At 34.9% G+C, this 27,679-nt stretch overlaps 3 protein-coding genes across 12 annotated transcripts; 1 reads left to right on the top strand and 2 right to left on the bottom strand.

Moving 5' to 3' along the window:
* The first annotated feature begins 709 nt into the window (after positions 1-709).
* LOC140838702 (uncharacterized) lies at positions 710-3,654 on the top strand. Of its 7 annotated transcripts, none has more exons than XM_073205195.1 (7): positions 710-1,021; positions 1,179-1,394; positions 1,574-1,713; positions 2,088-2,234; positions 2,318-2,377; positions 2,558-2,754; positions 3,153-3,654. In XM_073205195.1, exons 2-6 carry the CDS (start codon positions 1,217-1,219, stop codon positions 2,738-2,740), a joined length of 708 nt encoding a protein of 235 aa, XP_073061296.1. In that variant the 5' UTR covers positions 710-1,021; positions 1,179-1,216; the 3' UTR covers positions 2,741-2,754; positions 3,153-3,654. The 7 variants fall into 7 exon arrangements, with proteins under 7 accessions (XP_073061296.1, XP_073061297.1, XP_073061298.1 ...); XM_073205196.1 differs by having other exon boundaries at positions 711-1,021; positions 3,210-3,653; XM_073205197.1 differs by lacking the exon at positions 3,153-3,654 and having other exon boundaries at positions 711-876; positions 936-1,021; positions 2,558-2,896.
* A 9,499-nt stretch (positions 3,655-13,153) lies between these two features.
* Positions 13,154-14,728, bottom strand: LOC140838704 (probable purine permease 10). The gene is made up of 2 exons (XM_073205202.1): positions 14,576-14,728; positions 13,154-14,339 (listed from the first exon to the last, which is right to left on the bottom strand). The coding sequence occupies exons 1-2, from the start codon at positions 14,622-14,624 to the stop codon at positions 13,225-13,227; spliced, it is 1,164 nt and encodes a 387-aa protein (XP_073061303.1). The 5' UTR covers positions 14,625-14,728; the 3' UTR covers positions 13,154-13,224.
* Positions 14,729-17,998: 3,270 nt separating this feature from the next.
* On the bottom strand, positions 17,999-23,780 carry LOC140838705 (protein REDUCED WALL ACETYLATION 1-like). Of its 4 annotated transcripts, XM_073205204.1 has the most exons (17): positions 23,680-23,780; positions 23,380-23,550; positions 22,476-22,567; positions 22,157-22,294; positions 22,013-22,069; positions 21,867-21,939; positions 20,786-20,944; positions 20,433-20,582; positions 20,046-20,301; positions 19,847-19,962; positions 19,685-19,771; positions 19,516-19,604; positions 19,236-19,298; positions 19,068-19,124; positions 18,754-18,850; positions 18,493-18,651; positions 17,999-18,317 (listed from the first exon to the last, which is right to left on the bottom strand). In XM_073205204.1, exons 2-16 carry the CDS (start codon positions 23,413-23,415, stop codon positions 18,493-18,495), a joined length of 1,629 nt encoding a protein of 542 aa, XP_073061305.1. In that variant the 5' UTR covers positions 23,416-23,550; positions 23,680-23,780; the 3' UTR covers positions 17,999-18,317. The 4 variants fall into 4 exon arrangements, with proteins under 4 accessions (XP_073061305.1, XP_073061308.1, XP_073061304.1 ...); XM_073205207.1 differs by having other exon boundaries at positions 17,999-18,263; positions 23,380-23,764; XM_073205203.1 differs by having other exon boundaries at positions 23,380-23,764.
* Between the last annotated feature and the right edge of the window lie 3,899 nt (positions 23,781-27,679).

The following is a 27,679-nucleotide window of genomic DNA, read 5'->3' on the forward strand; positions in this document are numbered from 1 at the left end:
CTTGCTAAAATCTTTCCGAAAAAACTGTTAAATGTTCTTTTCAAGTTTATTAAAAAAAATTATAATTTTTAATCTAAAAAGTACTATTTTTTTTTATTTTATACATATTTCGATTCCACCAAAAATTATCTATTCTATTTTGTTAAACTCGAGGAAATGACAGTAATTAATTAGGAAAGATATCAATTTTTTTTCGAACTTTTACCTTATATCATACTAATATTATATTATTGTTTTTTATTTTTTTTAAATTTCAACACACATTTTGTTTATTTCAACAATTCAAATATTAATTTAATCATTTCATAATTTGTTAAATTTCACTTTAATTACATCGATAATGATAAAAGAGTGAGTCTTATGTGAGACCGTCTTACGGATCATAATCTGTGAGACGAGTCAACCCTACCCATATTCACAATAAAATGTAATACTCTTAGCATAAAAAGTAATACTTTTCTATGGGTGATCCAAATAAGAGATCCGTTTCACAAATACGACCCGTGAGACCATCTCACATAAGTTTTTGTCATGATAAAAAAACTGTACACATACTCGTCGCGTGTACAGAATAATTTACCGTGGGTTCGTAACTTATTGTAAGTTATTGTGGGATGTTATTTACTTTTTAATTCTGTTATTTTTTTTAAAAAAAAAGATTTTTATTATAAGAATTATATCATATGCTAGTTGAGTTGACTGCGCCAAATTGCTATGGATAATAATAAACTGTGCTGAAATTTAAATTCGCTCTTCCTTCACGGACCGGGCAGACACTGCAAACCACCGAACCGGCAATTGACCGTTTAACGAAGCTCGGTCTTGTTCGTGGCTCCCTTGATTTCTCCTTCCGCACAGGCGATTTCTCCGTGACCAGTGAGTCCTTTTTTTTTTTATCCCTTTTGGCTTTTGATTGATTATATGCTTTGATGCAGTTTATGACTTTGGATTCGGGGAACGTTAACAAACGGTAATGCGTAAATTGCTGCTTAGAGTGGGCAGCCACGGATTCGGTTTCTTAGTGAGTTTGGCTCCACAATAAAATGTGAAATGACTGTTAATTTATGGGGTTGCCTCTGCCTTCAATTGCATGTTTGGTTTTATATATTCTTGATTTGGCAAAAATCGGTGTTTTCACTTGTAAATGAGTATATTGTTGATTCAATTCATATTGTTAGGAAGTGGCTGGATATTGGAATACTGCATATTTTTTGCGATGAATGGAGTTAGCTCTGTCTTTGTTGACTTGGGATTCGTAAATGTTGCGATTTCGCTCATAATTGGTTTGGCCACCTTGATTATGATCCGGGTTGCTTATGTTATAAACTGGACCAGAAAACCCCGACAGAGTAGACCTTTGAGACCTCTCAGTACCATGATAGTTCTGGGTTCAGGTGTGCCAGTTGCTCCTTTGTGGAATCATTGATTACTACGATGGCATGAAAGTGCAGCACCAAAGTTGAAATTCTTGATTAGGATTCTCAAATAGATTAGTATTTTATCCCTGATTTCGATTCTGAGGCTGCTGTTATTAGTATTTGCTGATTCTGGTTTTTACTGGTTCCTAATGTAGGTGGTCACACCGCGGAGATGATAAACCTATTAGCTGTTCTGCAGATGGACAGGTTTAAGCCAAGATACTATATCGCTGCCGCCACTGATAATATGAGCCTTCAAAAGGCTAGCATACTGGAGAATTCTTTGCTAGACAAGGTAACATGTTGGCTTCAGCCTGCTATATGATGCTTCGTGTAATAAGGGGTTATAGAGTTTTTTGTGAGTTTAATGCTGAAACACCTGTTTTCCACTGAGAATGGTCTAGATTGTCAGACTTGAAGTACGAAATTTTCATAAAATATACTCTGTTTTGTGCTACAACCGTGTTGTTTCTTTAGGAACCCTGTGATTTTGATACAGACTTGAAAAAGATTCATAACGATCCCTTTATCTGTGGAAATATAAGAATTCGATTAATAAAGGGATCAAATTTATGGAGGAATTTTGAAACTTATTTGTACTTTGTCTGCTTATAATTGTTCATGATCTCATCAATCACAAACTTTTTGAAATCGTTTTTACTAAATTAGGTAAAGGATGAGGTGGTGGGAACTTCTCATTTTATGCAAATTTATCGAAGTCGGGAGGTTGGACAGTCGTACATAACTTCAATTGGCACAACCTTAATCGCTTTAACTCATGCGTTGTGGCTAATGTTTAGTATCAGACCTCAAGTGGTATTGCTGTTTCTTTTTGGATCTTGCTTCAATAGTTTGACTATTTTAGTCTTGTGATTGAGCTATTTAATGTTATTTGTCAGATTATCTGCAATGGGCCTGGAACTTGTATACCGCTTTGTATAATTGCATTCCTTTTCAAGGTTTGTATAACTTGACTGGACATTATTTCCTCCCCTCATCCCGTGTGCCTAGACTAGGTGCAACTAAATTATGAATGAGGAAAACCTCATTATATCAGTAAAAACAACATGCCTACATTATGAGGTGGCTTTTTAATTTTATTGGGAAATCAGAATCGGTAATGAATATGTAAATCTAAGTTTCAGGTGTTTGGGATCAGGTGGTCATCCATTTTCTACATTGAAAGCATTGCTAGAGTAAGGAGGTTATCCTTAAGTGGCTTGCTTCTTTACAAGCTCCGAATGGCTGATCAATTGTTCGTACAATGGCCCCAACTGAAGACAAAATATCCCCGATCAAATTATGTCGGTCGTCTTATGTGATGGCTTCATCGGAGGTATTTCAAGTCTTCAGATTTTGCTCTCTGATGTCCTGTTACTGCATGTTGTTTTAAGCCTCTATCACAATTTTGAGGAGTGTTTAGGCAGCACCAGGAAAATTGTAGTGTGTATTTCATCGAACAATATATTGAACTTTTAGAGTAGTGTTTGTTTATGTTCAGTAGATCGATTTAGAGAGACAATAAATCCTCAAACCTCTATACTTGCAACTCAAGTGGCATCAGTGTGAAATGTTAACTTTGTTAGCGTTGTCTGAGCTCATAAAGAAACGAAAACAAGCTCGAAGATAACAAAAATGACTTTGAAGTTCCTAAAGTATGATACCGAAGTGATCAACTGTCACAATTACATTATTGAAAACACAATCGTTTGAATTGAATATTTTGTCTATCAGATACTGCTATCGCTAAACACGTATGGACTGGCTGCTTTTAACTCAATGCTATGCCAGGACAAGGGCTTCGCCTCGTAATTATGGTAGGAGAACTCGATAAATCACATTACCAAACTCGAAAATCTACATCAAAGAAGCATGGCCGCTTTCTCATTAGAGGGTAATACATATGTCTCATACAATGACACTAGCTTCCGTCGAGGAAAGTCATCTTGAATCCGTGTTCTTGACAAGGAGATAAGTGCAACCCTTTTTCTTCACAAAACACAAATAGGGAAACGAACATCATCCCTTTACGAGTAGAGATTCAGCGAACTTTGGAACGATAATTGTTGGCAACAAAAGTAGAACGTAACTAATTTGGGATTGAGGCTTGTATGATTGTGACAATAACTAGTTCGACAAACTTAGGGATCTCTGTTTACACATTTTTAAGAATTTGTTTTATTTTTGTGTAAGCTCGTCAGAGTACTGTTGCCAACATTTGTTGGGAACAGTGTCCTAAAAGCGTTGTAATTTTTTTTAAAATAAAAGCATTGTAATTAGACTATGTTTTTATATTATTAATAAAAGTGACGTTTATTATTGAATATATTTACACGAAATTTATTGTCTTAAATATTATAGAAAAATCCTTAGTTTATTAGATGTGACCGTGATTTTAGTATATATATAAAAGTTATATATACAAGAAGGTTAAAATTATGGATAATAAACTTTAAATTAAGTCCGTGATGAAATTAATTAAATTATGGGATCTTTAATTAAAGAATCACCAATGCGGCCCATGAACATTACCGTCTTATCCGGACTGTCGATGTAGAGGCATCTCGATGGGGACATTTTATATATAATATGATTATGTAGGACTTGAACTGATTTAATTAGACATTTCATAATAAATTTCGTTGTTACTATGAAATTTAAATTAAAGCATAAAGATGATCATATATGAATAAATCTAAATCCCGGTGTGGTTATAGACTCATATTCATTTCAATGTGATTCTTGATTTGCTTGTTTGAAGTTTGCAATTATGCATTCTCAATACTTGCATTTTAGATTTATATTTGAAATTAATGGCTAGGAATATGAATTCACATACATAGAATTCATTCCTTCTTGCGAGAAGCAGAAAGATAATTATCTCATTTGTTAATTCTAGAACTGAGTGTGGACCCAATTAATTTATCATTAAATTATAAATTGAATCATTCACTAGTGAATTAATGGTAAACGATGATAAGAAGTAATTGAAGAGGTAAACGGAAAATTCCTAGCTTCAATTATGAATTGTCTACTGAGGATTAATTCATATGTAATAATTATATCAATGAACTACTCATTTTGTAGAGTAAATATTTCATAATGAAGAAGAGTGCAATTTCATATTTTTAATGGAATAATTATGGAAATAATAAGCTGGGTAAATTATTTAAAGAGTTTAATTATTTATCTAATTTATTGAAGCTTCTAATTATGAGTCCATGGTCCCCAGTACGTTTTTCAAATTAATTACGGATAAGAAATGCAATTTAGAAATCACACGAGATAATGGAAATTTGTTTCCATGTCATCAAAGGCTTAGATATAAATATAATTAAATATGAGTTATTAATTATATTTAAATTAGAATTATGAGATAATTATAAATTTAGTTATCGTGATGATATCATAAATGGATATACACGTTTTTCAAATACGAGAGGCAATTGTTTTTTTATTAAAAAATAGTCAAAATTGATCAACTTGTATATTGTTGTTATTTTTTTAAAAAAATGAATTAAACGTGGGATTTTTTTTTCATTGTTTTAATAATCAAGACAATCGATTGACCTTATAAATGATTGCAGCTTACGTAGAAAAAAAGTTGTCTATAACAATCAATTTGCTACGGTAGAATCTCAAATATTTATATAGAACAATACATGCAATTCAAGGGATAAGAAAAATTGAAAAAAAATCATCTTGATGTTGTGAAAAAGTAAAAATTTATGGTAAAAAGTAAAAATCTCAAACTCTCAAAATTTACCAAACTACACACTTTATAATATTTTTCTCTCTACTCAATTGTGATTTTCTTCACAAATGAGAGATCTATTTATAGAGTTTCTTTACACATAATCCAAAAATAAAATTCATCATCACCTACATCATCACACACTAATTTTCAATATTTACAACTCTTATTTTCAACATTCAACATTCAAATATTCAATACACGCATTTTAAATTATTTTTCAACACTCCCCCTTGTGAAGATGATCATGATACGATGATGTCTTCATTACGTGTTTTTGTACTGCCTCGTTAAAAACATTACTTGGAAAAACTCATTGGGATAAAAACCATAGTAAGGGAAAAAGAGTGCAGTCACGTAAACTCCCTCTGATGTTGACATGAACAATTCTTCACAAATTTCGTAGATTGTGCATCCCAATATTATATATGTGCTTTCTGAATATTGACGTAGGAAGTGCCTTTGTGAAGAGATCTGATGAGTTTTCACTTGATTGAATGTGACGAACATCAATACATTTATTCTTCTCAAGCTCCTTGGTGAATGCGAAGAACTTAGGAGGAATATGTTCAGTTCTATCGCTTTTTATGTATCCCTCTTTCATTTGAGCAACACATGCAGCATTATCTTCATATAGTATCACAGGCTTCTCGTCGAATGATAATCCGCATGAGATTTGAATATGTTGGGTCATTGATTTTAACCACACACATTCACGACTTGCTTCATGTAGTGCAATAATCTCGGCATGATTTGATGAAGTTGTTACGAGCGTTTGTTTCTGTGAACGCCAAGAAATTGCATTGCCTCCACGAGTAAAAACATATCCAGTTTGGGAACGTGCCTTGTGTGGATCAGATAAGTATCCAGCATCGGCATAACCAATTATACTTGGATTAGCATCTTTTGAATACAAAAGTCCCAAGTCTGTCGTTCCTCGTAGATAACGGAATATATATTTAATTCCGTTTCAGTGTCTCTTTGTTGGATATGTGCTAAATCTTGTCAACAGATTCACGGCAAAAGATATATCAGGCCTTGTACAATTTGTAAGGTACATAAGGGCACCAATGGCACTTAGATATGGTACTTCTGGACCAAGAATATCTTCATCATCTTCACATGGACGGAATAGATCCTTTTCTATGTTTAATGATCTAACAACCATTGGAGTACTTAAAGGATTTGCTTTATCCATATTAAAACGTTTAAGGATCTTTTCTGTATAATTTTTCTGGTGAACAAATATTCTGCATTCTTTTTATTCAATTTGTAAACCCAGACAATACTTGGTTTTTCCAAGATCCTTCATTTCAAATTCTTCCTTCAAGTATGACACAACTTCTTGAATTTCCTTTTTCGTTCCAATGATGTTTAAATCATCAACATATACAGCAATAATTACGCATCCGGATGTTGTTTTCTTAATGAAAACACAAGGGCATATTGAATTATTTACATATCCCTTTTTCATCAAGTGATCACTTAGTCGATTATACCACATTCGACCCGATTACTTTAACCCATATAATGATCTTTGTAATTTCACAGAATAACATTTCCTGGGTTTTGAACTTTGTGCTTCAGGCATCTTAAATCCTTCAGGGATTTTCATATATATATTACTATCAAGTGATCCATCCATATAAGTAAGCTGTAACAACATCCATAAGACGCATTTCTAAATTTTCAGATACCGCCAAGCTAATCAAATACCGAAACGTAATTGCATCCATCACAGGAGAATACGTTTCTTCATAATAAATTCCAGGCCTTTGAGAAAAACCTTGTGCAACAAGTCGAGCTTTATATCTTACTATTTCATTTTTCTCATTTCGCTTTCGAATAAAAACCCATTTGTATCCAACAGGTTTTACACCTTCAGGTGTAAGGACTATAGGTCCAAAAACATTACGTTTATTTAGCGAATCTAATTCAACCTGGATGGCATCTTTCCATTTTATCCAATCCTGCCGATTTTTACATTCACCAAAAGATTTTGGTTCATGATCTTCGTTATCATTTATGATGTCGATTGCCACATTATAAGAAAATATATCATCAATTTCATCTATATCTTTTCGGTTCCATATTTTTCCAGTATTAATGTAATTGATAGAGATTTCATGATTCTCGTCAGTTTGTGGTTCTGACAGAACATTTTCATCATCATGTGTTTCTTCAGGAACACCATTCTCTATTTTGTGATCATCATGTGTTTCTTCAAAAACATCATTCTTTATTTTGTGATCATCGTGTTTCTCTATGAATTTTCTTTTTCGAGGATTTTTATCCTTGGAACCGATTGGCCTTCCACGCTTCAGGCGTTTAATGACATCATGAGTATCTTCCATTTGTTTCTTTGGAATTTCAATTCGAGCAGGGGCATTTGCAGCATGTATATAAGATTTAGTTACCCTTTTGTGTCTGCAAATGCATCTGGTATTTGATTTGCTATTCTTTGCAAGTGTACAATTTGTTGTACATTTTTTTCACATTGTTTTGTTCTTGGAACCAGATGTAACAATGATGATACATACCATGTAATTTCCTTTTCGGTATGTTTCTGTTCTCCCCCTAACATTGGGAAGATTTCCTCGTTAAAATGACAATCAGCAAAACGTGCTGTGAACACGTCACCTGTCTGAGGTTCAAGATATCGAATGATTGATGGACTATCATAACCGATATAAATTCCAACCTTTCTTTGAGGTCCCATTTTCTTTCGTTGTGGTGGTGCAATAGGCACATACACCATACATCCAAAAATTCTCAGATGAGAAATGTCTGGTTCTTTACCAAATGCAAGCTGTAATGGGGAGTATTTATGATATGCACTTGGTCTGATGCGAATTAATGAAGCAGCATGTAAAATTGCATGTCCCCATATAGAAATAGGGAGCTTTGTTTTCATAATCATTGGTCTAGCAATCATTTGCAGACGTTTAATCAATGATTCAGCCAATCCATTCTGTGTATGTACATGAGCAACAGGATGCTCAACAATGATTCCCATAGACATACAATAATCATTGAAAGTCTGGGAAGTAAATTCACCAGCATTATCAAGTCTAATTTTCTTGATTGTATAATCGAGAAACTGATTCCTCAATTTTATTATTTGAGCAAGTAATCTTGCAAATGCAACATTTCGAGTTGACAATAAACATACATGTGACCATCTGCTGGAGGCATCAATCAATACCATAAAGTATCTGAATAGGTCCACATGGTGGATGGATTGGTCCACAAATATCACCCTGAATACGTTCAAGAAACATTGGTGATTCAGTTTGGATTTTGACTGGTGATGGTCTTATAATAAGTTTTCCAAGAGAACATGCTTTACATTGAAACTTATTATTCTGAAAGATCTTCTGGTCTTTCAGTGGATGACCATGTGTATTTTCTATAATTCTCCGAATCATTGTTGAACCAGGATGTCCCAATCGATCATGCCAATTGGTTAATATCGAAGAATTATCAACTACCATGTTTGATTCAATGGGACTTATATGTGTATAATGCAATCCAGTAGGGAGCATTGCTAGTTTTTCAATCACATATTTATTTCCTGATTTATATGTGATAAGACACATATATTTCTCATTCCCTTCATTCATTGTTTGAGTATCATACCCATGAGAATATATATCATTAAAACTCAACAAATTTCTTTTCGATTGTGGTGAATATAAAGCATCATTGATCAAAAATTTTGTACCATTAGGTAACAAAAATTGTGCTTTACCACATCCTTTAATCAAGTTTATAGGACCTGATATTGTATTCACCGTTGTTTTTGTTGGTTTTAGTTCCAAGAAATATCTTTTATCTCGGAGAATAGTGTGCGTTGTACCACTATCGGGTATGCAAACTTCAGCTTTGCTCATATCATTTTCCATATTTGAACTTCAAAAAAATATGCAATGAAATAAAATTACTGACAATACATATATAAATATAACACATATCATAATTGTACAATAAAATATTATTATATGAATACATGAAAAACAAATTATTGTACATTTATATTCTACCACTATATTGTTCATTTTCAGAAAAATCATTGAGAAAATCTGCAGCATCAAAATTGTTCATTTCTATCCCACCAACATGTTGATCATTTCCAGAGAAATCATTCATAAAATCACTAGCATCAAAATGAGTTGAATCACTCAAACGGTCACTGTGTTCAGTGAAGTTGGTCTCCTTTTCTTTCCTCTTTAATGATTCTTTATAAAGTTTACAAAGGTGCTCAGGGGCTCGACAAACTTTGGACCAATGTCCTGGAGTACCACATCTGTAACAAGAACTTTCATATCTTTTTGAGTGATTCTCATTAACACTTGTATTCCCATGATGCCTTTTCAGTGGATGGTTTGGGACGCTCTTTTGAGATGAGTTATAAAAATAACTATCTCTATTATTTTCAAAACCACTGCCTCGACCACGACCACGACCACGGCCAATTCCACGTCCACGTCCACGTCCACGACCTCGACCTCGACCAAAATCTTGTCTTTGAATTTGATCTTGGTTTCGAGGTTTAAATTCATTTTTACTTACATCATTTACTTCTGGAAATGCTGTTGATCCAGTGGGTCGGGACTGATGATTTCTCATTAATAGCTCGTTGTTTTTTTTTCGCCACAAGAAGACAGGCGATGAGCTCAGACTATCTCGCAAATCCACGTACTCTATATTGTTGCTGTAGAGTAATATTTGATGCATGAAACGTGGAAAATGTTTTTTCAAGCATCTCAGATTCTGTGACCTCATGTCCACAAAATTTTAGCTGCGAGATTATTCGATACATCGCTGAATTATAATCACTGACTTTTTTAAAATCTTGGAATCTTAACATATTTCATTCATCACGGGCGGTCGGAAGTATAACTTCCCTTATATGTTCAAATCTTTCTTTCAATCCTTTCCACAAAGCCATGAGATTTTTTTCAGTCAGATATTCACATTTTAATCCCTCGTCGAGATGTCGACGCAAAAATATCACGGCTCTTGGCTTTTCTTGTGATGTACATATGTCATTTTCTTTAATAGTCTCGCTTAGACCCAATGACTCAAGATGCATTTCTACATCTAGAGTCCATGACATATAATTCTTTCCCGTGATGTCGAACGCAACAAATTCGAGCTTTGTTAAATTTGACATGGTGGTACTAAAAAAAATTACGATACATTTTATTAGTTAATGAATATTGCAATACAAAGTAATGGATAAACAACAACTACAAGCATTTGTAAAAATAAAGAAAACACACGAGGAGGATATTCTCCGATAAATACAAGACTCGTGAGTATGATAACCAAAATAATTAAAAATAACCTTGAGAAAGTCATCTTCTTTTTTCTTCGAAAAATTTGATGAAGAATAATTTTTAGAGAAGAAGAGAAAGTTGGAGTGATTGAATGTGTTTGTGAGATGATATTTATAGGGCAAAAACTAGCCGTTTGTTGCCGTTTATGACCGTTGATGTACAAAAAATAAATGTATGTATTTGTATAATTTTATGGTAATAATATGATGTATATAATTTTAGACATGTTTAAATAATTATGTATATCATATCATAATATTATAATGAGTGTCATAATTTATTTTGTTTAAAAATCTTATAGGCTTTATACTTGTCGTATCTCTTGCCGAGGAGTGTGGGATGTCGTCTTAACATCCTCCCAGGATTTATAACAAGTTTTTGAAAAATTTATTTTTATTATTAATAATAACATTATATTATATATTAAATATATATACACAATAAATAAATAACAGTAAAATAAAAATTATTACTTTTGTTAGCTTTTTCTTCTGTTCGGAGCTTGGAAAAGTATGTAGGACTTTTAGAGCTTCGTGCTAATAACGTGTTGTGAAAAAGTAAAAATTTATGGTAAAAAGTAAAAATCTCAAACTCTCAAAATTTACCAAACTACACACTTTATAATATTTTTCTCTCTACTCAATTGTGATTTTCTTCACAAATGAGATATCTATTTATAGAGTTTCTTTACACATAATCCAAAAATAAAATTCATCATCACACACTAATTTTCAATATTTACAACTCCTATTTTCAACATTCAAATATTCAATACACGCATTTTAAATTATTTTTCAACACTTGAGAAAATATTTTCATTTGATGAAAATCGAGCATAATATATTCTCTAAGAGAATTTAAAAAAAAATTGATTTCTAAGTTTGTATATTTTTGAGTGCTCACACACTACTGTATCGATAGAAAGAATTGTACTGGAAGATGTGGTTTCTATAGATCTCGAATTCACAAAAAAAAAAAAAAAAAAAAAACTACAAGAGGTTAATTTTTCTAAAAATAAATTTTATTTAAATTCATCATTAATTTTTATTCATATGTTCAATTATAATTTATGAAATTACGTAATCGCTTCTGCTATGTTTAGCTCTGATAAAAAAAAAAATTTATAATCGGAATAGTTCGAAAACTCTATAAATTTTCAACAACATTATCGTCATCGGGACAGACAAGTGGGTAAGATGTCTCTATCAGGAGAATGACCGATTATTCTATCCATTCTTATAATTTGACTCTTCTTTTTTTTTCTTTTTCATGTTTATGAAAGCTAAATTCCATGACATAAAAGAAAGTAATAATAAAATTAGCATAAGTATAGTGACCAAATGGGTTAGTCGGACCTGCTCGAGCTAGAATCGAGGGTATTTCCTCTCGGGTTGATCCAATGGGTACGAGAGAGATTACTACATCGTATTGGACAATATAAAAACATATTTGTGCTTAATTTAGATGGATCCTTGAAAGCCAAAAAATTATGTGAAACTGTCTCACTGGGTCGTATTTTATGAGACGGGTCTTTTATTTGAGTCATCCATGAAAAAATATTATTTTTTATACTAAGAGTATTACTTTTTATTTTTAATATCGGTAGTATTGACCCGTCTCACAGATAAAGATTCGTGATACCGTCTCACAAGATACCTACTCTAATTGAAAAGATCGTGAAATCGAATAAATGGATCAAATGATCAAAGCTTTTTGACGTATGTGAGTAGACAAAAACTTGTGTGAAACAGGTCTCACAGGTCGTATTTTGTGATACAGATCTCTTATTTGGGTCATCCATGAAAAAATATTATTTTTTATACTAAGAGTGTTACTTTTTATAGTGAATATCCGTAGGGTTGATCCTTCTCACAGATAAAGATTTATGAGACTGTCTCACAAGAGACATACTTATGTGAGTATATATTCTTACTTACACGCCTTCTTTTGGAGTTTTTAAATAACAACTCACTGGTCATGGCAATAATGTTTTGTTTTTTTGTTATTGTAATCGTGTTATCTCTTAGCAATGGAATTGCTTGAAGAATTGTTCTTTTTTATAAAGCAATTCTAATTTGTAAGGACAAATCTAATAATAATCAATTATACAAAAACGCCATGTTTGCAAATGACACTGTTATAATATTTCGTGTTGTCACAAACGTTAACTTACGTGCACTTGACGGCTAGATTTGTATAAGGAATGCATGATTGGTTGGGTAGACCATGCGATTCTTGTGATAAGAATAATATTGTTGCATGAAGTGTATGTAGCCGCCGATTCTTGGGATCCGTCAAATAATGGCGGAGGACTAATAGCACATGGTGGATGGACCTTTTTTTTGTATTACAACCGGGCGACGTGCGCCGTTGAACTCTAATATCTGTTCTAATGTGAGACAGTGTACCAGATATTTATCGTTAATCGAATCAATCATGATTATATCTACGATAAAAAATAATATTTTTCATAAGTGACCAAATAGAATATTTGTGTTACAAAATTGACTCACGACTCCGAATTTTTGTTTAATACTAATTCGACCTGCGCGAAAATTAGCAATATTGAGTTGCAAATTGTATTGTTTCGGCTGTAGAAGCATGTACGACGCACAAATGATGAATTAGACCCTGCCGAGTGGTTCAAACATGAGTTTATTATTCTGTAGTTGTACATAATCTTTCGAGAAACTGTAAATCCCTGTAACTATTAAGCTCTTTCAGTAACAGAAACTTCTTCAACATCAGAAGTTTCATGTCTCTGTTTCATCTCTAAATCATCAAGATAATGTTGATACATGTAAGAAACAAAACCCCATAATGCCAATATCATCGATATGGCCTTTAACCCAGTGAGCTTATCTTGTAGAAAGATTACAGACATTATTGGAGCCAACGGCAGTCCGAAGATACTAATCACGTTTGAAAACAATGATGAAATCTTGAATATCAGTCCTATACAACCCACACCAAACGCCTGCCAAGCAACTGCAGTCCAAAACAAGTTCATAATGTAAGAAACTTTCCCCAACTTGTATTCGTTCATTTCTTTGTTCAGCGTCTTCCAGTCCCCGCTAGCAAATAGCCCAATTACTATCACGAACGTTGCAACTACACATTGGTAAATCGTCATATCGAGAACCGCTCGAAGGGTTTCTTTCTTGATGATCTTCTGGAAGGCGAGCTGAGTCAAAGGTAGCACGAACCCGTATCCGGCCGATGCCCCAAGCGTGCATAAGAAGCCAATCACGAATTTGTTTCTCGAGTATTTGCTTGAATCTCCAGAGTCTGTTTGGAATACCAGAAGTACAGAGGATATGGTTAGGAGCACTAGTGAATTCACTATGTACGGGGTGAACTTTTGTTTATTCAGAAAATAGGAGAAGAGGGCATTGAATCCTAACTGGCTTGCACAGATCAAAGTATATGTTGTTATTGGTAAATTTTGGAGACCAATTGAGTATAACATGCAATCTGCTGCTACAAATATGCCTAGACACAAATAAACTAAAGAAAGAATCAGGGGATATGAAGGCTTCCTTGTGATGGCTAATTCGGAGTCGATTTTCTTGTCTTTTGCAAACCATTGGAAGGGGAAGAGAACTGGGAATCCTGCAACTTGTACAAATGTTGCCATCCATTTACTTTTTCCTCCCTTGTCGAAGTATACTCCGCCCAAGAGAGTGCCAACCGATTGTCCGGCCAAGACGAAGAACGAGTACACCACCATATAAATCCACCACTGATATTTTTCAAGCCAGGGCAAGGAAATTTTCTTATTGTTTTCTGCACTTTCTGGTGGATTTTCCGCTTCAGATTTCAAACCTGTCGAAGAAAATCAAATCTTCCGTAAACAAGAAAAGGGACTAGCAGATTCAAGAAGCACTTGTTTTAACTAGAATCACGATACTATGCAGTCACTGCATCAATAATAATCGTGCGAATCGTGATCAACCAATTAGTACAACAGGTGACCAACTGCTGTTTCAAGACCAGGTTAAAGCCACATCAAATATGTGCGTGTAGACGTGTAATAATGCTAGCCCAAGAGTATATCTCACCATTCTTTTCTGGTCGGAGCTCCTGATCTGTAATTCCCATGGCAAACATAAGAAAGATGAAGAAAGATACAGAATTGTTGGATATAACAAGAAATGACAAATATCAGCTGGCCCATATTTCGTATATTTATAATGTCAGCCCGGATTTTTTTTCCTCTCGAAATACATTTTATACGAAAAGTGTTGTTTTTAGTTGATTAGGGACCGGCCTCGCTGGTTCTTTCTTGCTCGCAAGATGTCTCAATCAATCATTGCATTAAAAGATCCGACCACCCTCATGCTACATCAACTGTATGGCACAGTTAAAGTTTGAAATAATTAAGCAAACAAGTGAAGAGTGTTGAGGACCAAACATCACTCCCACCATCCTTCGGGGCATTGTGCTCAAATATTAATTAGATTTTAATATTGAATATAGTCTTTGGGCAAAGTATTGCTCAAATGCTTCAAATAGTCGGTGTCGTAATTTATTATGTTATCTATACATACTGATTCATCGTTACGTAAACATGCTCTACAAATCTAAATGGTACTAGTTGTCGGAATCAAGATCTTAAATTCGATATCCTAAACTCGCTGGGATAGACATGAAGATTCTTGGATCCATAGAAAAGAGTAACTGTCCCCCGACGTTTTCTACTTAAGTCCATGATCCCTGATTGTTGATTTGTGTGAAGATCCACTGATTGCAATTCACTGTACATTACCCTTTCTTGGTGCTTGGTAATAAATTCCAATTCCACAATTGGCTCAATCGTCACTTTCAGGTATTTACGACGTTCTAGCCGTGTTAGATTTTTGGGATTTAAGACAAGGACATTTAGTTGACAATAAATAAATACGTAGGGATCAAATTATTGTTTTCCCTGCGACTTTTACGAATTTATGATGCAGCTTCTTTCAACAGATGCATAAAGCCAAACAAGATTTGGCAAATACATTTGATTGATGTGAAATGCATAGTTAATAATTTGATCTCAATATTTGATGTTATAGAATTATTTTATTAATCAAATCTTATCAAGGCAACCAAACATTACCTTATAAGTCTACTAGCCATCGGTTGATATAAAATGAAATCTACAGGAGCTAGATATTTGAAAAACTTTCATTCTTGTTTATTTTCTTATACCATTTCAGTAAAATATATAAATTAAATCGGCCACTTGAAAGTCATACAAACCAAGTTTACGTTACTTACTAGCTAGCCTAATAAGAGAAGTGCTAGACAATGGAGTACCTACTTAGCCTATCGAGCCTGTCAATAAAAGAGAAGCGGACAAAGAATCGGTTAAGTCATATTTACTGAGTGGAACGTACGTAGATTGAACGACAGATCAAAACACTAAGATTTTATGACTCCTAAAACTTCAATCTTGGAGAAATGTATATGTGTTATTGGATCGAGCAATGGCTGGCTCGGTGCTCCCTCCTCCCCCCCCTTCATTTTGTTCAAAAGGGATTTCTAAAATCGGGGAAACACTCGAACTTGATGCACTGGAAGCTCCCGCGAGGAACATCATATTTGCGATGAGAGTATAACTTCGGCATTAATGAGTACAAATACTCACATTAAATTAATTTTGGTTCTTTTTAACCAAGATTTTAACGTGACGTCGTAAAATACTGACGTGATATTGAATTTTTTTGTACGATATCTGTGTTGATACGCTGACATCAAGTGAATTTAGGAAAACATAAACGATCGATAAACAACTCCATTTAAAATCCAAATTTAAATATTTAAAACAGAATTGAAATACAAAATAGGCAAAAGTAAGAAAATTATTTTTCCTGCAATCTCTATTTGGTATGTGTGCCCAATTTATTTTAAATCAAGAAATATGGCATCGAGGGAGACTGGTACCTGAGGCCTGACGAGATCGGATAAATTGGTCCTTGAAAGTTGTGTCAATTCAGAGGTCAAATCCACTCAGCAGCGTTTTGATTTGTGTTAATTATCTCACATCGATAGGATAAATAACCTGGGAGTTGCATATATTGGCTTGGATAATCCTCCCCCCTTGAGCTAGCTTTTAGGGTTGAGTTAGGTCCAAGTTCCAATCTTAACATGGTATCAGAGCCCGGGTTTCACCGTTATGTGTTGGACTGCCTATAATTAGGCCACCCGTTCTGCCCATAATTGGGTCATTTGTAAACTCCACGCTCCAGATGTTCATTCCTGGGCGTGAGAGGGGTGTGTTAATTGTCCCACATCGGTTGGATAAATAACCTTTGAGTGGCATATATGATTTTGGGCAATCCTCCCCCCTTGAGCTAGCTTTTAGGGTTGAGTTAGGTCCAAGTTCCCATCTTAACATGGTATCAGAGCCCGGGTTTCATCGTTATGTGTTGGACTGCCTATAATTAGGCCACCTGTTCTGCCCATAATTGGGTTATTTGTAAACTTCACGCTCCAGATGTTCATTCCTGGGCGTGAGAGGGGTGTGTTAATTGTCTCACATCGGTAGGATAAATAATCTGGGAGTTGCATATATTGGATTGGACAATCCTCCCCCCTTGAGCTAGCTTTTGGGATTGAGTTAGGTCCAAGTTTCAATCTTAACAATTTGAAATTTTAATTTGGAGAAATTGATCTTACATTATTTATTAATTATTAGTTTAAAATCCATTAGGACAAAACCACTGACATAAAAAATTAGGTAAAAATCGATTCCAACCCTCTACCGGAAAAATCTAAGATTGCACTTGGATATAATGATTTAAAGAAGAATTTGGATAACAAATTTAAAACGACACTTATATTGATACATTTCAAATTCATTACAATTATCCTTACATCTACATGCTGATGAATTTGAAATTCACCAAACATAAATTTATTTAAACAATCGAATACATTTGAGAATTATAAATTACAAATTAGAATATCGAATTTGAGACCTCATCAAGCTGGACTGTGAAATCTTTGGCTTTCTCGTTTCAAGATGTGATATTTGCTAGGCTTTTGTGATTTGTCGGGTCTGATTTTATTAACAATAGATAGGAAAACGAAGAACGATTCGGATAGAAAAACTTTTTCCATTTATAGAGGATAAATCTTTATCTTTGAGACATGTCAATCTTACTGATATTCACAATAAAAATTAATATTCTTAGCATAAAAAATAATAATTTTTCATTGATGACCCAATAAAAGATCTGTTTCACAAAATACGATCCGTGAGACCGTCTCTAACAAGTTTTTGCATTAGAGAAACATAAGTCCAAAAATAATGGCTTATTAGCTTTTTAAAAAGCAATTTTTGCATCCAAACATTAAAAATTGCGAAAGAGAGAGCATTCGATTTGTCGGCCCCAGAGCAGCATGCGACGCTTAATTATTGGTCTCTATTATTCAACAGGATATCTTATTTCATTTTCCAATTAATTAGAAGTTATATGATTGAGTCAGAAGAAATTAAAAAAAAAATTAATTTGCAATGAATTAAGAATATAAAATTCATCGTTGTCGTTACACAAACCTCAATCACGAACTATTCGGGTCTACGGTTTGAACCTTCATAAATGAGAGGGGAAAGAAATAAATGAATATAACAGTGGGAATACAGATTCTTTACAATTGTTGCCCTTTTTCACCCCTCTCCTTGAAGTAGCAAACCAAAACTGGATCATAAATTCCCACAAGATTGGCGGAAACGTTGATCTCGACGAGACGAATCTTTTTCTGTCCAAGAATGTTACATTTTGACGTCCTCAAATAAATTTTCTATCCAGAGGCCTATGCATGGAGAAGGAGAGTAAAACGCGTGTTAAATTTAAAAAAAAAAAAAATTAATCCAATTGTTCATCGATTGACAAATGTAGAAGGGTCACTGGAGAATAACTAATCTGAACTTTGTAGTTGGTTATAAACAGTTTGCTATAATTTACCAGAGAATGGAAAGAGAACTCACTCATCGAAGAGGGATGAGAAGAAGAATGACGGATGCGCAATATAAACACACGGATATGATCGCTCCGGCAATAAAATTGTGAAACAGTCTCTGATTGTCTCTTGTGGGTACGAAGACTGACTTTAGTGTGTTGGTCAGTTCAAAAATCCGATATGATATCTGCAGCAGCAAACAAATCGATGTTGAAATTTAAAAGGCGAGAAATATTTAACCACAACATTACTTCAAAAATCGAAATCCAGCCAAGAACGATTCACTCACCAAGATGTATATAGCAGTTGTAAGCATGAAGTTAAGTAATGGATAATCTGGAATAAAACAGAGCAGCCATTTGGGCTGTCCATTAGGCACATTTGATCTGCAAGCGTGTTAATAGGAAACCAGTGAACCTCATAATTCAGAGTTATTAAGATTTAATGGCACTTTCGTGTAGGAGGAAAGGATCACACAGACTAAAAGTTACACAATATAAACAAAAAGTGATTCGCTAATTCACTTTGATGAAAGATCAAACGACACATTTCTTTAAAAATTGACCAAGAAACATTGACAAGGAAAGAATTTGTCCCACGCACCTCAGCCATATGTGGAACTGAGATATGTAAGTTTCCAATGTTACTTTGCCGAGCCACCTGGCAACAAAAATAATGTTTATAATACAAAAGGAAATTATATAGCCCCAAATGACGTTGTGAAGGGTTTGATTATGAGATTTAAAAATGGAAAAATAAATAAAAACTTACGCAAAGAGGGTCAAAGAAAAATTCCGAAGCTGCTGACTGAAATTCCGCAAACAAATGTAGACGCTGGAAACAAGAAGCGAAAAAGAAGAGACCTTAGAAGAAAACCGTCACAGGTCAGCACTTGCCACATGCAAAAGTGCTATTACTTGAGATATATAGTTTCTTTTTCAGTATCAAGGATAATCTCATTCGCAATAGAAATAAACTGCAACACTAGTATTATGATAAATTCATATAAAAAAAACAATACATTTATATGAAAAATGAAACCGGTACACACGTTATGGGTATCCATGATGTGTAAGGATGGAGCCTATTGTACGAAATTTTGTCCAACTTGTAGATGCATTCAAACCATAAATAGCCAACCTAAAAGCAGATGATACAAAAAAATCAAATAACAATCCAGTGAAAAATAAATACAAAATCTGAACAAATCAAATGCTTACAATCAAGGCAGCTGTAACAATAAATGCCTTGATTGTGAATCTCCGTTTTGTCTCTGTCTCCTCCAGTTTCTCCATCCACTTTTCAACCTGTAAGAGAGATCATTTGAAACTTAAAGGTCACGAGAAGAGATGACACTGCAAAACTCAATACCTATGCATTACATTTGGGTGAAGGTATGCATAGATCATTCCAACTATCCATATATAACGATCAAGGCCAGATCTGAAATGCCACTCATGAAGTTTTGGAAGATCCGGTTTTGCAGGGTCATTATATCCTGCCACCGAGATTATAAAGAAATCAGCTATTTAGATAGAAATAAACAAATTCAGTATGATAAAGTCATGGATGTCCGCGCACCTAACAAGAACGTGAAGGGACTCCACAAAAGGTCAAAAACCCCTGGAATTTCCCATACCAAGAAAACCACAACGAAACACATAAATAATTTCAGAGCCATCACCAATCTTATCTCATTATAGTTGTGACCGATACCAAGGGCTCCATACACCATAAGAGTAAAGAGGGTATGCATTGGGCAGATATAATAAAGTGAATAGTCGTTGTTAAGAACTATACAACAAAATGCCACAAAAAAGTTTAGCCTCCACATCATCTGCATAGAGAACAAAATCCAACTCAAATACACATCAAAATATAAAACCTCTGAAAAGAGAAGTCCCGACATGCTTCAGGATTAAGAAATAACAAGAAGAAAGATGAAGATAACATAAACTATAACGTCACCTGAGCAAATCGAGCAAGACTAAAATCTTTTCTGATATAGTAATAGGAGAAGTTTCCAAAACCAGTCATCCATACATATGCCGCAATAAAGATACGGATAGCATTGTAGATCTCCGTTGCAGCAAAGTAATGATACATCAAAAACAGGACCTATAGGAGACATGAGAAGAAGCAAACGAGTCAGAAACTACACAGACAAGAAGAGAGTGTGACACATCTATATCAATATGCAGATAAGACATTCAGTGTCTTCTGATGAAAGATAGGAAAATAAGAGACTAATAATATAAAGAATCTGAGTTTTCAACCCCTGGAAAGAACATCAGATAGAAAATGGTCAATAAACTGCTTGCCTGCATCCATCCTTTCCACTCTTCAGTCTGATGGCGATTAAGATAAAGTACTGATTTCCCAGAAAATGCAGACTTGTCATGATGTTTCTTGAGAGAAGTCATTGTTGAAGCTATAATAAGAAGAACATACAGAAAGAGGAATAGATCGCGACTGTAGCTCTGTCCAACAACAAAAAGAACAAATCAGGCAGTGATGTACCGATCAAAAAAATCTTTAGAAGGGAAATATAAACATAATGGGTGAATAAAAGAGACACATGCCCAGTTTAAATTTCAGACCTCTACAATCTGTTAGGGCTAATTATGGACTTAATGATGAAATTTGAAAAAATAGCAGCGATTATTGAACTTTGTGAGGTGATATGTATATGACCACAGATGTCATACGTCAAAATGGTTTATTAATTGAACAAAATAAATCAAAACAAATGGGCTCTAAATGATATTGAGCAGTACAATGAAATGCAGCAGCAAAAATAAAAGCTTGAGGACTTCAATAAACGCCTTTCCATGATCATACAGTGTATTTTATAGTTAACATATAAAAGGTAAAGGAGCACCAACTAGGGCTGTAACTGAGCTGACCTGCTCACGAGCATCTGGATCAACTATTGGCTTGAGCTTGGTTTTGATCAAATGAGTCAAGTTCGAGCAGCTCAAGTACTCTTTCAAGTCAAGCTCAAGGTTTGATATCTCAGGGTTGAGTACTCAAGCTCAAGAAATCAATTTTCCAATTTTCTAAGAATATTGATTGAACCACCATGTACCCTAAATTTAATAATAAATTACATACTCGAGCATTTAAGTTCTAAAATTATAAGTTTTTTTAAACCCCTAGTGCCAACACGTATGTGTAAATTTGTAACTTTTTTAAATTTACTTGCAACTAAAAGCAAGAAGGATACAGCTTTTCATATCATGCTTCACTGCAAATAATGACATATCAAATGCTGATTGTCAAATATAAGATATATTACTAGTTGTCTTTTTGGTACCTATAGGCTTAAAAATATAATTTACAGTATCGACTCATCAAAGCAACTTGAATTCTGAGAGCCCAAACAATCGAAGAAAAAAGCACCTTCGTTGAATCCGCAAAAATGCTTGTGCGATCACATATGTAGAAATAGAACAAAATTCCACCTAATTCAGCCCTGCATAATATTAAAACATAAGGGTAAATGAAAGAAATAAATACAAGTAAACCAATAGTTACAAACAACTCACATTGCCCTCAGAAGCAGTCGATTTTCAACTAAAAATGAGCTATCCATTGTAAAAAATCTGGATAAAGAAGAGCTTTCATTAATTTGATGGATAAAACCCAATCAAAGACACCACTAACATAGGTCCAGTCCAACAAGGACAGACCTGATTAAGTTTGATTTAATGGATGAACCGGACGACTTAGTGGATGCTGATTTTGTGAGACCGCCTTCCAACAGCACAGCACGATCATCATCTTTGATTGCTTCACTTTCCAATCCAACCAGGTTACTATCTGAATGACTGTTTCAGAAAAGCAATCATATCATAAGTAGATATTGAGAACAAGATACTGAATTTTGTTCCCCTCTTGTAATTTTTGTAAAACATAAGAGCTTTTGGTAAGTATAACCTTAATGTTCCAATTTTTCCATCTTATAATATTTAAATTTTAAATATCTCGAAAAGCGGAAAACTTGCTTACACTTTTGAAGGGGTTGATAACTTTGTATACTCTAACCACTCCGCGTAAATCCACCCGATAATGATTGGAACAACTCCAAGAAAAAATGACACCTGGGACACAACCAGGACAGGTTCAATGCGTATGCAGTTTAGCTTAAAGAAATAGTAACACATAATATTCAGCATCAACTAGCAAGAACAAGTAAACCGATCAATTTATATATCATTAAAGTCAAAGTTTAACAAGTTTAATGGCCATAACTCTTTCACCCCATAAGATTGAATCCACGACCAATCAAGTTTATTACTTTCCGATAGTGTTTCCACCATAAGTAATGATGCCATTTCCACTAGATCTAATTTGTTTAATCTTCTTAGCCAATGATATGTTCAACATCGATCAAGTCAGCATATCTCCCGTCAACAACATTGGTGAATTTACCACATATTAAGAATGGACATGGCATAAAAGCAGGAAAAAATCGAATCTTTTATATAACACGATGACATAATCTAGAAGAATGAAATTGGACAATCAGATAACTAAAAACGAGATACGATTTGGCAACCAAATTACTGTCCAATTAGTCCAGCAGCGATAAAGTAAAGGAAGCAATTCAAATAAGCTCAAATCAAAGCAACCGTCCATACTATTGTCATAATATGAATAAAAGAAAACTCTCATTCACGCACGTAACAGCTTTACGACTCAGGTAGTAGAAATTCAAAACAAAAGCGCTCGATAATTTCAGCTTAGCTTAAGATCAACACAGGACTTGCATTAACAAATCAGATAAACATCAACAAAACGTTGCGTAACTAAAGTCACAGTCCCCACACCACCGATGCAAGAACACTTAATCGAACGTAATACCCGAGAAGACAATAAACCGTGAAAATAATTATGCACTTCAGAACCGAACCTGTCCAGGAGTCAGAGGTCCGGAATCCACAACCATTTCTGCACGAAACCCAGAAAAAATCCAAAACCCAATCAATCGATGGATCCAATCTACACGACAATCGTCATCAATTGAACTGCGCAACACTGAAGTGTAGAGCACGGAATACTCGCACACTGTATAATATAATAACTTGTACAGAAAAAGGGAATATATAAGAAAGAATCGGTGATGAAATGGAGAAGTAAAGCAGAGATCTAAAACAATGGAATCAGTAAGCCGACGAGATGTCGCCGTTTGCTTCAAGAATTGATAATGTACTTTGGTTCAGATATCTCTGTCCTGCCTCGTTCAGACCAACCGTCTGGGTAGTTGCCGTTTGGTTCGTGTTTCTTTATTTCTCCTAATTATTTACCAATCCCTTGCATATACATCAACATTTAATTAAAATACTACTTTATATGAAAAAACAAAAAATGTAAAAATAATTGTTTACTTTTAAACATATTATTGTTTTTATATAAAGTGTAATTGTATTGATATTATGATATAACGTTTCACTTTTACTCTAGTTTTGTTTTAGGAAAAAAAAATTCATTTAATCGTTATTAGAACATGCTAGAATTGGAAAAAAAAAAAAAATCATTTTCAGGGACCATGAATGATATATATAGTGAAATCCAATAGATAAGCCCATCAAGAACAGGCCCAAACAAGATTTTGGACCTCTGGTCTATCTGTAGTCAAGGTAGAAGGCTCATCACAGACCCATGTACTCTCCTATAAATATCACGTTTTAGTGTCTAATTGATGTATTCATGATATTGATGGGTAGCAGCACCTTCAGTTGCTTTATCACTCTATTTGCAATATCTAACTTGAGCATCGGAGGTGCTACGCTGGGACACCTTCCCGGCTCTCTTCTAACGGGCCTAAAGTAAATTCGAGGTCTGTATTCAGACTAGTATCATCTGTTGGAACCGAACCCTAAATTTTTAGTGAGTATCACTTGATGCCGTCTATGGGAAGCTTAAGTTGAGACGTAGAGATGGTAGGTCGGAGAAGGAGCAGAAGGACTAACGCAGTATCATCACGTCCTCAGATCAGACCCGAACAACAGACGAGACCTGAGAAACCTCGTCCTGAGACGAGACCTGAACAAGCTCGTCCCAATGAGTTTGTGAGGAACTTGACCTTGGAACAGTTAGGTCAGTTCATTACCAGGACAATAGACGAAGCCATGAAGAAGAACCGAGAATCCCTGTTTGCCAAAGAACAAGCTCCTCGCAAGGAACGAGAGGAGAATGCTGAGGGTAATCAGAGCAGGATTGAAGAGACACAACCCCTCCCAAGTAGGGAGAATCCTGAGATGGAGGAGATACAGAAAGAGATAAGGATGTTGAGCCAACAATTAGAAAACAGAGCTCCAGCGTCCAAGATAGAGAGAGTCTTTTTCCCCGCTATTTTGGAATAAGAGCTTCCCCCAAGTTTTCGGCAACCAAGATTGGAGAGTATGATGGGTGTACTGACCCAGAAGAACACTTGGGGAGATTTTAGAATGCAGCTTTGTTACATCAGTATTCAGATAGAGTTAAGTGCAGGGTGTTCCTGGGCACGTTGGTGAGATCAGCCTAGCAATGGTTTAATACGCTGTAGCCCAACTCCATACGGTCTTTCGAGGATTTTTCCACGGTTTTCTTGCACCAATTTACTAGTAGCAAGAGGCACAAGAAACATTACTCGAGCCTGTTCATGATGAGCAATAAGAAACTGAAACTTTGCGAGAATTTATCCAGCGTTTCAACAATGCAGCGCTGGATACCAACGGCTACCCCCGACATCATGATAAGTGCCTTTACCCAAGAACTGAGAGGAGGCGAATTCTTCAAATCACTGGTCAAGAAACCTCCATTGAGCTATGATGATCTTTTAGCTCGAGCAGAAAAATATGTGAATCTAGAAGATGCCCAATGACACAAGAGGATGGATCAGCGGGCCCGAGAGAACTAGGGTTGATGTAGTGGAGAGGAGAGGTAGGAAGAGTGGCGCGAGTGAAATATAAGAGGATAAAGCCAAAGATATAGGACAATTCTCATCTCATGTTCCTCTGCATAAGAATCAAGACAATGTGATAGAGGTGAGGGAATCAGAAGGGAGGTGGAAGAAATCCCAGAGTATTGAGAGTGATGCTAGATTTCCTCCGCTTGATAGACGGGAAGGATCCTCATCTGGGAGCCGCCCGAGGTCTCGCTAGTCCCCTAAGCGAGATCAGGGCCCTCCCTGGATAAACCATAGGGTAGGAGAGCCGAGAAGGGAGTGCGTGGTCAAGATGTCCCTCGAGAGCCTGTTGATCCGAAGAAGAGAATGAACGAGGACAATCTTCATACGAGAGGAATGATTCATATGATCTCGGGAGGTGCTACGGATGGAGACTCCGGGCGAGCTCAGAAGGCACACGGAAGAAGGTTGGAGAACTTTGAGATATCTAAGGATGCAGACTTACCACAAGATCTCATCATTAGCTTTGAGCCGAAAGACCTCTGAAGCGTTGTGGCTCCACATAATGATTCCTTCGTGGTGACAACCACATTGCCAATTACGATGTGGCAAAAAATCTTTATTGATAATGGAAGCTCCGTGCATATTTTGTTCAAGAGAACGTTGGATCATAAGAGAGTTGAAGGATTTGAATTTGAGCCGGTCTCTACCCTTTTGCATGGGTTCGCGGGACATGCCATTCGGTCATTGGGTCAAATTGTTCTTCCTTTTTCCTTGGGGAATGATCCTCGGCGGATAATAAAGATGATAATTAGTTATAAAATAGTATTAATCTAATTATTTTTTTTTTGGGTGGGGGGATAATTAGGGGCTAAAATTCCTTAATTAAATAATTAATGATAATATAATATTAATCTAATTATTTAACCACAAACAAAGTTTTAAATAAAACAATAATTGAGTGCCAATTACTAGATTAAAATCTCTTAATAATCAAATTAGTATTTAAAAAGTATAAAATTTTAAAATCACTTAATATATAAAATTAAGCTTTAAAATGCTTTAAATTTCATAAATCCATACTAATCTCTTGACGTGAAATAAAATACCACATTTTTTTTTAATCGTAAATCGTCTAAATCGTAATCAGTCTCTTTTTGCGATCATGCATCGAATATTCGCCTGAAACATAAACTAAAGAAAATATTTTAACGTGCATCAAATAAATATGTAATAATTTAAAATAATGCAAAGATAATAAATCATGCATCGTAAAAATTATGTTAAAATTAAATAAATAATTTAGCAATTTAAATAAACGCATATGTTTTACGTGTATTGATTTTGAGCTCTACAGGTATAGTGTTGTATAAAGAGATTCATTCTCTTGTATTCCCAACGAAAAATTTGAAACAATATGAGTTTTATATTCTCCTTCAAAGCTTGTCTCTCTCCTGAAACATTGTTTATCTTTCATTTTCAAGAAGCTTAAAGAACTAGAATCATGTAACTATTTTATGAGTTATAAATTTGATTATATCTTCAATCCTCATATTGATTATATCATGCCTCGAGAATAAAATTATTTGAAAAAATTAAAAAAATAAAGGGGAAATTGCATATACTACCCCCGTGATATCCCGAGTTGGCGTAAATCCCCTCGTGAAAAATTTATAATCTTAAAACTCCCTGTGTTTTTAAATGGCCAGCTCACGCCCCCTCGCCAGTATGGTTTATACAACACGCGCATAAAGCTGCGAATTGTCATTGTTTTATGAGTTTTTTTGTCTAAAATGCCCTCATTCGGTATAGAAATAGAAGACCTCTTCATCTTCTTCATTTCGCGACTTCTGCATATTCCCTTTTTAAAAACCCTAGATTCATCCAAAATTATGAATCCAAATTTTGATGTAAGATATCCCCAAACTCCACTGTGCAAGTGCAATGTTAGGGCAGATATTAGAGTTGTTCAAACCGAAACCAAACCATCGAAGGGACGTCTGTATTATTGTTGTTATTTTAAAAATGTGGCTATTTCCGCTGGTGTTTGCCTGAAATTGTAGGAGGCGTTGATGTTGGAGGTTCCTCCGAAGTGAAGTCTAAGACGGACGCTGGGAATGCATCGACCTCAACGCCAAGGCCAGCAACCGAGAGCTCACCCGACAACGGCAATGAAGAAGTGATACTGCAATTTAAGATTTTTAAAGTCCGATCCAACACTTAATGCAGATGCAAGTTTTGATGAGTTTGTGTAATGGATGCTAGTTATTTAGTAGTAAGGTTCCTTGTGTTAGGTTGCTGTAATTTGGGGTTATTGTGCTTT

This window comes from Primulina eburnea, chromosome 8 (assembly GCF_022965805.1).
Source record: "Primulina eburnea isolate SZY01 chromosome 8, ASM2296580v1, whole genome shotgun sequence".
NCBI classification, from domain to species: Eukaryota; Viridiplantae; Streptophyta; class Magnoliopsida; order Lamiales; family Gesneriaceae; genus Primulina; species Primulina eburnea.

What these genes read in the sequence shown, in the direction of transcription:
- LOC140838702 (XM_073205195.1), top strand. Translation starts at nt 1,217, where the DNA reads ATGAATGGAGTTAGCTCTGTCTTTGTTGACTTGGGATTCGTAAATGTT. An exon ending in AGAATTCTTTGCTAGACAAG is followed by an intron (nt 1,714 to 2,087) that starts GTAACATGTTGG and finishes TTACTAAATTAG; the next exon opens with GTAAAGGATGAGGTGGTGGG. An exon ending in TAATTGCATTCCTTTTCAAG is followed by an intron (nt 2,378 to 2,557) that starts GTTTGTATAACT and finishes TGTAAATCTAAG; the next exon opens with TTTCAGGTGTTTGGGATCAG.
- LOC140838704 (XM_073205202.1), bottom strand. Translation starts at nt 14,624, where the DNA reads ATGTTTGCCATGGGAATTACAGATCAGGAGCTCCGACCAGAAAAGAAT. An exon ending in GCTCCGACCAGAAAAGAATG is followed by an intron (nt 14,340 to 14,575) that starts GTGAGATATACT and finishes TTTCTTCGACAG; the next exon opens with GTTTGAAATCTGAAGCGGAA.
- LOC140838705 (XM_073205204.1), bottom strand. Translation starts at nt 23,415, where the DNA reads ATGGTTGTGGATTCCGGACCTCTGACTCCTGGACAG. An exon ending in AGTGGAAAGGATGGATGCAG is followed by an intron (nt 20,583 to 20,785) that starts GCAAGCAGTTTA and finishes TGTCTCCTATAG; the next exon opens with GTCCTGTTTTTGATGTATCA. An exon ending in ACATCATGGATACCCATAAC is followed by an intron (nt 19,299 to 19,515) that starts GTGTGTACCGGT and finishes TCTTGTTTCCAG; the next exon opens with CGTCTACATTTGTTTGCGGA.